At 42.5% G+C, this 12,930-nt stretch overlaps 1 protein-coding gene across 2 annotated transcripts in view; it reads right to left on the reverse strand.

Moving 5' to 3' along the window:
* The window catches only part of col27a1b (collagen, type XXVII, alpha 1b), a 60,049-nt gene that overhangs the window by 23,444 nt on the left and 23,675 nt on the right, over positions 1–12,930 (reverse strand). For both annotated transcript variants that reach the window (XR_011240848.1, XM_020099064.2), the window contains exons 8-15: positions 9,904–9,948; positions 7,857–7,910; positions 6,510–6,554; positions 5,456–5,509; positions 4,054–4,098; positions 2,161–2,214; positions 1,286–1,330; positions 170–223 (exon numbers count right to left, since the gene is read on the reverse strand). Coding sequence is in view for 1 of the 2 variants with exons in the window: in XM_020099064.2 (XP_019954623.2) it covers positions 170–223; positions 1,286–1,330; positions 2,161–2,214; positions 4,054–4,098; positions 5,456–5,509; positions 6,510–6,554; positions 7,857–7,910; positions 9,904–9,948 (396 nt within the window). In the remaining variant the exon portion in view is untranslated. The remainder of the gene's footprint in view (positions 1–169; positions 224–1,285; positions 1,331–2,160; positions 2,215–4,053; positions 4,099–5,455; positions 5,510–6,509; positions 6,555–7,856; positions 7,911–9,903; positions 9,949–12,930) is intronic.

Raw genomic sequence — 12,930 nt, forward strand, 5'->3', positions numbered from 1 at the left:
GGTTCACCTTGTGTCAGGCTGTGAGAAGAAGATGTGACCAGGCTGTGGAAGAGGACACAGAGTTTACAAAATCCAAAAATAGCAAAGCGTTTGAAGCTGTTTATGAGCAACTCACTATGGTCACATCCATATCACAACCAGAGACACACAACATGTCCACTTTGTTTACCTTGAGTCCTGGTGGTCCTGTTAAGCCCATAATGCCAAGAGGGCCCATGTCTCCCTGTCACCAACAACAAACACACACATACACTTACTAGAATGAATAAGCAGATAAAACTAAAACTACAAAAAATACACGCTCACAGTCACAGCTGCTTGTGTTAGCAATAACTAGATATTATAAGATTTGATTTATACTTGTGTTTGCTATATATCTGTTTTTTGTATATCTCCGTTGTTAAAAGACAATACTCTGTGGCCTGTAAGAATTTGGACGGACAAGAGAACCAACCAGTGTTACATGCATTAGGTTAACAGCGTTAAAATGAATGGTCTTCCAGGATTAATCCATTATCTTCAGACTACCTGCGAAAACCTGTCTTCACAAAACGTTTGTTCACCACTTTGTTTTCCCCAAACTAGACAGACACTATGAAGTCTGAGTTATTTTATACATGTTCTGAACATTTACTTGGAGTTTGCAGCGGTTTGCACATCACAAATCAACGAGCAACAAAACACATGGTCTAAAATAGTGTGTATCGCCCCCTGGTGGCCGACATCATATGTTAAGTGTTAAGTTTGGTTTTAATTACTTATTTTATATTCTGGCTTTATTTTTGTATAATGATATGTATAATGATCTTTACATATGATTGTTCATATTTCATATGAGTTTCAAATGTGCATTCTGCATTGAGGCTGGTGTACACATGATTTGACCAAGATTGCCTTTGCCTACAGCTTTACGAAAAAACTAATCTATATGAAAACTACCTGATTAGAGAATAAAAGATTATCTAGATGCCCTGACATTTGATGCCAGCTGTTGGCAGTGTCCAGTTTGTGATGCTCAGTGCTGCAGACACGTTTCAGCAGCAATATTAAAGTATTAAGGCTTGAAATCCTGGACCAGTTCTCATAATCTGCAACAGAGTTGAGTTTTCTGAGCTGAATGTCCAAATAGAAAGATGTTGACAAATAGCAAGTAAGGAATCAAGGTTTCTCACGCAGCCTACTCGTTTCCAGAGGGGATAAAAAAGGGAATCAAGGACACCGAGTATAAACTATAAATCACAAAATTGAAAAACTTTAGAAGCAATGAGAGATATACAACACTCACAATAAGACCAGGGACTCCATGTGGCCCAGGAGCTCCCAGTTCACCCTGAGAGGAAGAGAGAGAGATGCAGAAAAGATGCAACATGAGCAGAGGGAGATAGAGGTGTTGAACTGCGGCAGAGGAGGAGGAGCGTTCACTACGTTTCCTCATTCTGTTTGTTTACTCGTTTGCTTGTGCAGTGATAGCAGAGTAATGTGTTTCTCCAGGCAGTTTAGCATACTGAGTGAGCACTTGGCTCTTGACACAGAGGCTTGTTGTCCAAGCGATGCATCCCGCGGCCACATGCCGAGTCCACATCCTCTCCAAACCACGCAACCAACGGAGAGATGGATGACACTCGGCCCAGTGTGGCCTTCCTGTCGCCGCCTCCATTTCGTTGTGAATGAAAGGAGATGAAATTCAGCCAAATGGAACATCCCCTCGTCCCTCTGCTGGGAGAGGAAATGAGGCCCGGAGGAGGCTCTCGGGAGGTCAGCCAATCACAATCTAACCCCGACCCTGTCAATCACGAGCAGTGTAGGTCAAACTAAAGAAAGAGGAGAGGCGAGTGAAAGTGCTGATGCTGCCCTCGTATCAGTATGGGTGATGATGGGTGAGTGAGTTGCTGCGTGACTGCATGGATATGCTCCACAGTCTTGTGCAGTAATAAAATGTTCCTTCTTCAGAGTAAAGCTCTAACTTTGGAAAAAAGATATTTTTCAGACACTGGTCTAACGGGACATAGGCTGAAGAAAGAAGTGAAGAAGTGCTGAAGTAGACGTTTTTTACTGTCACTTGATCTTTATAAGTGTATTTTTCATCTCTTCTGAGGGTTAAGTCTGAAACCTTTGCCAAAAGTGAACAGTGTGTGCATGTATCTGTATCTGGTCACTTACTGGGTTTCCATCAGGCCCAGGAGGTCCCCTCTCTCCAAAGTCCCCAGGAAACCCCTGAACACACAAACAAACAGAGGACAGTCATGTAACCAGAGAGGGAGCTGAATTTCTATCATGTTCATTCAGTTCAAACATCTATTCTGATGTTGAATTTTTATTTAGACATCACACTATTTGTCAGGGGAGTTATCACACCAAACACAAGGGATCGTGTTTCCAAAAACTGACGTCTGCAGAGCAAAGCCAAGCAAATTTCACCAAACGCGATCCTGCCGCTTCATTCCTGAGAGACCAGCAGGAAATTCCATGGCTGAGTGTTTCCGAGCGGCCGAGTGTCTGCTTGTGCACGTGCTCGGCCCTCAGCAGCCCGCCGACCAAACCCCCAGGACTCGCCTAAACGGCTGAATAAAGCTGTTTGGCCCTGGAACTGCTGACTGCGTCGTTTTTCTCTTTTTTGCATGGTGCTCGTAATTCTATTAGAGGGGCAGAACAAGAGGCGTGATGCAGTCGAGAGGCCACATGCTCAACATGTGCTTGTCAGTGTGCCAAGGTCAATGTGCAACCCACCGCGACATCACGGCTCAGCACTCGCCCACAGAGAGTCAGCTCCACGGTTAGAGAAATGATAAATAGCAGAATGAGGATTGGATCGCTCGTTCTCTGTCTGCACACGAGCAGAGAGCACGGAGACCTCGAGAGATGGCAGAGATGGGATTGTTTGTGTGGCAGCCTGCCTCTTCAGAGCGTTAGGCAAATGTGGATAAAGTAATAAGCGGTAATTGGTGCAACATGAAGCCCACAGGAAATGTGGAAAAACCTGCTTCTTTCCAAAAATGTCAATAGATGACTGGTTCTGATCAGAAACACATGCAAGTCTTTGTTCTCATATCGACAGCAGCGTTCAGCGAGTTCGGCAAAACCATTCATCATCAGGTCTGTCCAATGGAAGCCCTGCCATTCTGATCAGTGCAAGAAATACTAGATACTAAAGGCTACTTTGGTTAAGTCCTTAAGAAGTTAATCATGTGAATCTCTGCTGGAACAAACTCTTTCTCTTCTCTTTTACTGCTGACTCAGGACAGAAGAAAAGCTTTTCACCACAGAGAAAAGGCTTGCTCATGGGCTGGCTATTACAAGCATACCTTTGGACCACAGACTGTGTCACAGACAATTACTTCATCATAATATCAAAATGAAAACAACCAGACCGAACCTGGGGAAAATACCAGATTTACATAAGCACTTATGTGCAGTATTCATGTTTTCCATGTAAGCCTGGAAGGACAGGAAATTTACTTCCAGGCGCCGATGACGATAGACTTCCCTGGTCTGTGGGCAAGGGCTCTGAAGCCAAACCCACAACTGACACATCATGTTATCATAAATCCAATGGAAAACAAGCACAGTAATAAACACTATATAACATAGAATGTTTCCTAATCACCTTCAGCCACAGAAAATGAATCATACAGGATTTATAGAAAAGCCATTGTTGACTTTAATATGATGCCAGTAACTTTGTAAAGAGGAACAGACTGAGAATTTGAATGTAATCCGCTGACACAGGAATATTTGTGTTTCCAGTACATTCAGTTCAATGTTTAGGGAGTAGTTTTCTCCCTAAATCCCTAAAAAATCCATATAATAATCCCTATGGCATCATTGTGCCGCAGCGTGGAAGTTACCACAGCTTTTCTTCACAGATTTACGACTGAGGCCAGGGGAGGCTTCAGTGAGAACTGGAGTATCTGTCAGAGTAATGGTCAAATAATACACTTTAAAGTAGCTCTGCGCCACAGGAGGAGTCCATAGATCAAGACAAAACATCCTCACTTTCATTAGGCTGCATTAAAAATGTTTGTCTAAGAAAAGTATGTTGAGAGAAAACTTTACCGGCCTACCCATCTTGCCCTTCTTCCCATGAGTGCCAGGAATACCCTGGAAACAGAAGAGAAAACAAGAGCTGAGAAACAGGAAGAGAAAACTGGATAAGGAAGTAAAGGAGGAATAAAAGTGCATAACGTCAGAACAGAAATTATGCGATGATAAGACTGAATAGCTTTAGTTACACCAGCGGCCCTGTGAAGCTACGATGCTTCTTAAATAACAGGAAACAAGTGTTCGGATGATGTAACAATGGAGAAAACAACCACTAAGGTTTTTACCACTAATGGTGGCACAAATGGAAATACTCCACATTTCAAACTCAGATCTCAAGGTTCAGGTTCACGTTCTCAGCTATCATCGGACAAAGGTTTACTCGTTAGCCTCAACCCCTGTCTGTTAGTTCACAAATGTGTAGTAGATCATTTTGCTGAGATTTTCACCCATTTCCCAGGTAATTAATTAAACTGGCTTATTAATAGGTTGGATATTTACAAGACTGTGCAGCTTGATTGAAGTTCAGAGGATTATTGGGCATTGGTGGAGGAATGTGCTATACTGAGTGTCATCTTATTAAAGCTATATGAGACAAATTGTGATTTGTGAATATGGGCTATACAAATACATTTTGATTGTTTGATTGATCGACCCCGACAGAAAACACTGAGGCTCTTGAAACAGCTGGTTTGAAGTCCTGCACTTAATTTCCAGATGTTATATGAGACCACAATGCCCAAGATTTGCATAATGCTCAATGGTAAAGTGAGAAAAGAGGCCGACTTTTGTTACATAGACTAGAAGTGGTTGACCAATCACATCAGAGTGTGTCTGCTGGCCAATCAGAGCAGGAGGAAAGTGATGTGTTTGTAATAACACATGTAAAAATGATCAAACTAAACATGTCTCCTTTAATCTCGGCTGTTCTCTGAGCAATGTACAGTAAATGTTCAATATGAGGCTGTAGCATATTGAAGCCCCGAGTTCTTTACCAAACTGAATCCAAAACTTTTTACCCAAGAGTTGGCGGACCAGACTGACTGATACACTGATCGTGGAAATATGTGGTGCCAGTAGGCTGGGGTACCAAGATACTCAAGAGTCTGTTGTGATCCACTACCTGAAAGTTTCATATTGACTCTGTCTGACTTTAAGTAAGTTTAAATCTACCTCGGACATTATAACCTTATCCAAGACAGGCGAGACTTGGAGGTGAGGGTTGTCTGTTCTCCCAGGTTTGATCCAATACAGCATGAGGCAGCTTGCTCTACTTATTACTTATAAAAGTGATTTGGGGAAATGTGCCTGGAGTACACAAAAAAATGCAGTCTATTTCTATTTCATCAATTTGGCCCATGGACAGTCATATAATTCAACCCTGTAGGCATTTACTCTCAAAGCCACTAATACTCACTCTCTCGCCATTAGGACCGGGAAGACCAAAAAGCCCAGGGATGCCGATGTGACCCTGAAGAGATGAATAAAAGATGGAATGGAGGAGCACATGAGGCAAAGACAGATGAGAGAGCAAAGGAAGACGGACAAGAGGGCACAGTGAGACTGGGCAGACATGATGGGGCTGGACAGTAGATGTCAACAACACCAACACACGTGTAATTATCTATACTAAGACTTGAGCGATGATACTTTGATCTGATCACAGCACTGCAGGCTGTTTGCTTCAGATGAGTGGTCATGATGAGCCAAGCCTTGAGGCAAGTGTATATGCCCATGGACTGCATGGTGCTGGCTTCCACGATGTAGTCCAAGGGCACATACCCACACATCAGGGATCTCTGAAGATCTCGCTGCCGTTCCTGCTCAGTGGAAGAAGAAGACAAGAAAACCTGGACAAGAGGCAGTAAGGGGAAATTAGAACGACATTACATGAGGTGGTACCTTCTGAATGTGTCGTGGCTGCAGTCGGCAGCAGAGCGATATAGTTTTATGATATTTGCCCAAGCATGGAAATGACTTGAAGACAGCCAGAGTTAATTGCTCCTACGGTGCATTAAATATATATTAACAAAACCATCTGCCATCAACTATCATCCTGGAGTCAACAGGCGTGGATGAGTGGTGTTTATGAAACTGGCCTTATTAATATACCCACACTGCTTAGGTAAGTCACTGAGCGTGTAGTTTACAGTTTTAACTAACCCACAACTGGTTAGGTAAATAATTGAGCATGCATTTTACAGTTTGAACCAGCCCATACTGGTCAGGTAATTCACTGAGCGTACATTTCACAGTGTGTTTTAAGAAATGTTTTTGCGGCACAGAGAAGAAACCTGCTTCTCTCCACTGTGGCCTTCAGTGTAAGGATGCAGGAGGGTGTCTTTCTCCTCTAATGCTTCACGTTATATGACTCATACAATGTACAGTTTCAAAGCACATTTTATTACCACAACACAAACACACTTCCATAAAAATGTTAGCTAAAGCTGCATTCTCCAGCATCTACTTACCCTGACTCCTTTCGGCCCCATTTTTCCTACAGGCCCAGGAAAACCCTAAATAAAAGAGACAGCAAAACATATTTCTGTGGTTACAAACAGCGGCAGGGCTTCAGTAACGATGCTGCTTGAGTCCGTAATTAGAAAATCTGAGAACAAAATGTTTTGATTTGATCTAAACATCCTCACGACCTGATGATAAGCGTCGGCTTCTTAAAATACTAATTAGTATCTTGGCTGACATTTGCGGCGTTAATACTTCAGCAGCATTCAACTTCTCAGAGTCGCTGCCAGCAAATCCGCCGGTGCAGGAAACATCTTCCTCCAACTACGAAGATCAACTCCCGCCCCCCCCCCCCCCCCCCCCCAGCAGAAGTGCCGCATTTTGACATGCACCTACAGCCCCGATGATTCACAGTGTACAGATGGTAGGGGGTGCTAAAACCTAATCCATCACACACCACTAAGTGTCTGCAGGGATCACAGCTCAGACATAGTAAGTGCGCTAAAGCACAGAGGCAAACGTCAAGACCCGTGCCTGAACTCTGTGTTATCATAAACATTCAGGGAGCGTGAGCGAGCGACTGAGCTGTTGCCCAGCTGTTTTTAAAAGTCTAAATTTGCTTAAAGCTAAAAGGAAACAGATTTTAAATGCAGAGGAACTCTAATGTTCCCCAGGTTTAACTTCTTCTATGCACTATTCCTCGAAGTGCAGCGATTGGAAGGACACAGGAAGCTTGTTTGTCCCTGAGGAGCTGTGGCATTAGTCACACTTTTATTACCTTTTCTTTCTCCGGGGTAGTGCTTACTATGGAAACCTTTTGACATTTTATTTCCTCGCTGGACCACGGGCATCCATCGCTGAAATTCCACCACAGGTGCTTCAACAGTTTAGAGCTGTTGTCACTCTTTCTTTTCTTTCATTCAGCTGCGACAAACTTTTTATTTGGATTTACCAAATTAGGTTTTTTCCAGGCTGAGATGCCCGTGGCTGGGATTCATTTTTTCTTTTTGTCAGCATCCAATATCTTTAAATGTGATTTTCCGGCCACAGACACGACACAAAAGGATTCAGTGTTTCCCCTATAATTCCCATTTCATTCCTCAATCTGACAGTAAACAAAAATTACCAGATGAAAATTTGATTTATTGAAAGGTCACAATCACCCGTATATTTTCAAAAAAGCTGAATTCAGAATTAAGGATATTACCAACCTCCATTTATTGTTATATCATGGTGTTTGTTTCTGTGTTTGTATGTGTCTCTCGCTCTCTTGTGTGTGTGTGTGTGTGTACGTGTGTGTGTGTGTGTCTATGTGGCTCTAATCGACCAGCACCGCAACACTAGATTTACTGCACCTGCCTGCCAGGATAGCCTTTGGCCCCCGGGCTTCCATCATCTCCCAGTTCACCCTGTGGAGAGAAAGATGGAACCGAAATCAGCACTAGAGGGGGGCGAGAGACTCAGTCACGGAAAAGGAAGGAAGGAGAAACTGAAGGATGGAGGGAAGGAAGTAGTATTCTTCAGGAAATATACTTTTATCCACACATGGAGCCTCGCCGATTGGAACGGAAGGGAGACGGTATAAGGACCGAATCCATAAAGTCATAAACAGCACTCAGGTATGGAAGAATCTACATCTCTCGTCTTTTCTGTAAAGAGCTTTTGTTTAGTCGAGTCGCTGCAGCTTAAGGAGAGAGACGCCACTGCAGCCGTCGCCACTCGAACCGTTCAATTAATCCTGCAGTAGGTGCTGTTACAATGTGGTCGAGCCACAGGCTGTTAAGACAACTGCTGTGAGCACAGTCCTCAATATGTTTATCCTCATCAAAAGCACAGAGCAACTCGTGAGTCATTTCTTCCTTGTGGTGAGAAGACGCAGCCAAACGCAGCATCCAACCGGGAGGAAGGTTTAATTCTACATGTATGGGGAGAGTAAAACAGGATTAGTTAGTGAAAGACATGCAAGAAATTATAGAATGAATTTGAAGCCAACATCTGGCAACAGGTTCTGCATTTTCTTGTTTTTATGGAAGAACTGGTAAATGTGTGTTTTATCAAAAGTGTTGGAGAGTTCTAGTGAATGGCCAGAGAGAATTTTTAGTAAAAGCAGCTGCATAAAAGTTATAGAATAGAAGCAATTTTGGCATTTTCAAGAAATATTCATCTTTAATAAAACAAATCAGGCACATGAAGAGTGCTAACATCTATGAAAAGATTAAATTCGGTGCAAATCTGGAAAATTATCCAGATTTTGTGAATCAAAATAAGCATTTTAACTTATTTATGTATTCAATAGTATTGACTTACTATGCTGAAACAAATATTCATTTCACCTATATCAGAGAGAAGATATTTTGCCTGTGTTCAACGCAGTGTAGTTTGCGGAAAAAGTCCAGATAGTCTATGTATCTGATCTCAATACATGTAAATGCAATATGTGCGCACTCTGACCGCGCAAGTTGTAAATTTGTTTATTTTTGTGGCCAAAGTTAAAGGTGAAATTTGCCTGATCTGCTTTTTTATTTCTTATTCTGTGTCCAGCCTATTAACACATATTACTCAGAATATTAGGAACACCTCTCTACATATTGCAGTCAATTCCACTATTCCACTGATCAACAGTTGGTGGCAGTAACACGTTAATAAACATAGCAAGCGGCAGCAAAAGGCAAGATAGAAAACCACTAGCCTGTGTAGATATTTTTAATCTGACTTGCTTACGAAGGAGGAGTGTGGTCACCACATCTGCACGTTAAACCATGTCCCAATGTCTCCGAAAGAAAAAGACTGGATCATCTCTTTAGAGGAGACAGGAAAAGTTTTCTGCTTTTCCTCAATGTGACACAGCACATTCTTTTCAGAGACAGAGATACACAAGATTTGAATCAGGGAGGAGGAAGAGGAGGAGGAGGAATGAGCCGGAGTGTCCAAACTTTGTAGCCCACTTGCACTGCTGCCAAAATATCTCTCTCACTATTTCCCCGCTGAAGACTCCCAAATGACTAACGTGTCTTCTTCTCTCCCATCACCCCCCTTTTTTTAACGTCCCAAAGTCTCTGTGTTAATATATTCTCTGCCATTTCCTCCTCTTCTCCTATTGTGTAACTATAAATGGACACACACACACACACACGCACACAAACAGCATGTGCACTGGATTCAGACAACGTGGTGGGACGTACAAGAAATGGGGGAGGGACCAAACTAATGATTTTACAGTTGTTTTTTTGATGGTATATTTACTTTTCAGAAAATCCTCATGACTGTTTTTAATTCTTATTTTAAAATTCACACTCTCACCTCAAACACTAGCAGTTACATGTTACACTTATTGAACTAAGGGGGAAAAAAAGGTCAGATCTATTGCAAAGTGAAGTGATGAATAAAAAGTGGAATACTCACAGGTTCACCTGGGAGACCGGAGGGACCATGAGGACCTTTTTGTCCCTGTTGATGGAGAAACATTCAGTTAGACGTTAACTCATCCAACAATAAGCGTGGTAGTATGAGGAAGTACTGTGGAGAAAGCCATTATGTCAGTCTGGGTCAAATTTTATCAAATTTTTATTGTTTATCACTTGGTACTCAAGAGCATCTCAGTTAACACCACTGGGGCTGAAATCATTCGGGCGTGGACCTGATTTTGTTTCCATAAACATTTCAATAAAATAATCAAATCACCACGACGGTTTAATTTAAATACCCAGAAACATAATAGATGTGAATCTAAGTACTGGCAGGTTTACTTTTTAATTTTATTTAAAATGCTTGTTTATGATTTCGAAACAAGCTCGTGCAGTTTTTATTTGTTGTTCCATCAAAGCTGCACTGCTAAGAGTTTGAGTTTTCACCTCCACCACTTCAGGAACAAAACTAATAAGAATTATTCAAAATAATCTTTCAGTAATTAAAGCAATATGCCAATAGGTGAAACTGAAGAGGGTAACTAATCGTCACCTTCATGCCCCGTGGGTTCAAATGAACGCGTCATCGAGATGAATTCATCTTTCACACAATGAAGATCTACAGCAGATAGACTCGTGAAGTCATGACAGCCACCAGCTGTGTTGGCAACAAGTCACCACCCAGGACCCATACAGAGCTTTTTCCAGAGTGTGTGCACGAGGCTTCAAATCTCCGTCTGTAAACATCGTGTGAAACTAGTTGGCCCACTGATGTAAAGCAGGACTCAACTTAAAAGGCTGCTTTGCTGAGTTCATGCAGGCCTGATGGTTATGAAGATGAACAACCAAAGAATTGTTTCATTACAACTAAGCTGATTTCAATGCTAACATTTAAGCGCTTATTGAGTTTGCTATGATTAGATTATTTGAGGTGTGACAAATAAACCAGGAACGATATTTTTTTCCAATCATGTACGATATACAGAACAGTCTGTGTCTGCGTCTTTCAACATTTCACTTCAGCTTTCTGGTGCCTACAACCAATAAAATATTTAAACCGAGGACACCATGTGCTTAAATGAGAATATTCTATAGAGGACGTGTATGATCCTGTGAATTATTTATCAGTAATGGAGCTCGACATGGCTGTTGTCTTTGGAAACTTTGGACACTTGATTACAATTTAAAATGAGTTTTTGTGGCTGCAGAACTTCCACGGAAAATCCACGGACCCTCCGCCGGGTCAGGGCGGGTTGAGACGCTGAGGCAGAGTGAGACTGACACGTCTGACGCGATGAAGTGAGCTCATGCTGTCAGGCTAACATACCACGTTGTTAAAGAAGCTGATAGCATTCCAGTGTTATCATCTTAAATCCAAAAAGTACATTAAAAACATGCCATTGGAACGTTTCAATAGACTCGCAGCTGCAAACCAATCAACTGAGATGATGATGTAATGATGTGAAAACTGCTCTGTTAATCATCAACAGGAAGCTACAGTTGATTTTGACGTTGGGTTCTGAGTCCAACAAAAAAAACGTCCTTACAAAAAAAACAAAAGAAAAAACACCCCGGCTGTTTTTTTAGATTTAACATTCAAATTTGCTCCCACACCTCCTGCGGCGTTTGGACAAAGAGTGGAACCAGATGCGGTTCCACTGGCCTCAACAATTCTATCAAATGCTGTAATACTGTGTCCTGTCAAAACTCCTGATTATTTGTCTGTTTATCTGCATTGAGGAAGCAATGTGCTTCTAGTTAGACGTGTCTGATGGGATGTTTCTGGGAATAGATGAGTCTCCTGCAGGAGCCACGACAGGACATAAGAATGTTCTGGGCCCTCGAGTGAGGCTCAAACAGCTGAGTACAGTGAACGAAAGGGAGAAGAAGCTGTCCCTGAAGTGTGGATCGTATATATACGAGCTGAAACAGCCTTCACAGCTCTGTCAATCCATCGTGTGATGAAGAGATGGCAGAAGATCACATTCTCCATTCGTTCTCCCTCTCTATGAGGAGCAAAGTATTTTAATTAGTGGAACTCACACCAGATCGGCCCTTTGGCCAGAAGGCAAAGTGCGGCAGTCGTGGTGTCCCCCCTGACAAAGTGTGTAACTGCCAAAAACAATGTTGTTCTTTCCCTAATTTTTTTATTTTCTCCAAGATGTCTTTCTTGGATAAATCAGACTATAAATAAACAAATAAAGGTATGAGAATGAGAACAGCTGAGGAGCAGGAAGGAAAAATCTTGAGGGCCACACAGCTAATAAAAAGCTGAGCGTGATTCCAGTGTGCCATGATCAGAGTTGGCTGCGTAAAAGGCCCACAGGTCCAGCGCTGGTAATACTCTCCGGTGTTTCTGCTTTACACACACATGCATGAATGTCTTCTTAGTTTACAGAGCAGCACGGCTGACTGACTCCCAGGCAACCTCCCCATTACATCTTTACACATTTCCCACAGTGAGCGAGGCTTTCTCTGGCAGCGGACCAGCTGAAAACTCTAGAGAAAAGGGTCCATAAAGCTGCAGCACAGGTCACAGCTCGTACCGGCTGCTTGGACAAAAGCAGACAAGAGAACAAACCTCCAGCTTCAACTGTTCCAGATGATGGAACTTCAGTGTAATTTGAATACAAAAGTGCGCTGTAAGGACTTTTTGGCTCCCAGGCCCAGTGTATGATAAAAAAGAAAAAAGACAAGAGAATTAGGCACAGCTGAACACAGCTGCAAGCAATGAGGTGTCTGGTGGGTTTCAGCAGAGCCAAGCTGACTGCCTCGCTTTTATGAGCTGGAGGCAAACAGCATTTTATTCATTCGTATGGCTGTCAGCAGTTCAGTGTCATCAAGGTTAACACAGGGGTGATCAGGGGGGACCAGAATCCTACCTGAGATGATCGTCACAGGACAAAGACAGACAGGAAACAAGGGTCTGTTATGATCACTGCAGCCTCAGCCAGGACGTGTGTCCACACCCAGCAAACATCCACAATTACCATAAATCAGCAGGAGGAATATCAGCTTTTTCCCA

The sequence above is a fragment of the Paralichthys olivaceus genome, chromosome 4 (assembly GCF_024713975.1).
Source record: "Paralichthys olivaceus isolate ysfri-2021 chromosome 4, ASM2471397v2, whole genome shotgun sequence".
Lineage (NCBI taxonomy): Eukaryota > Metazoa > Chordata > Actinopteri > Pleuronectiformes > Paralichthyidae > Paralichthys > Paralichthys olivaceus.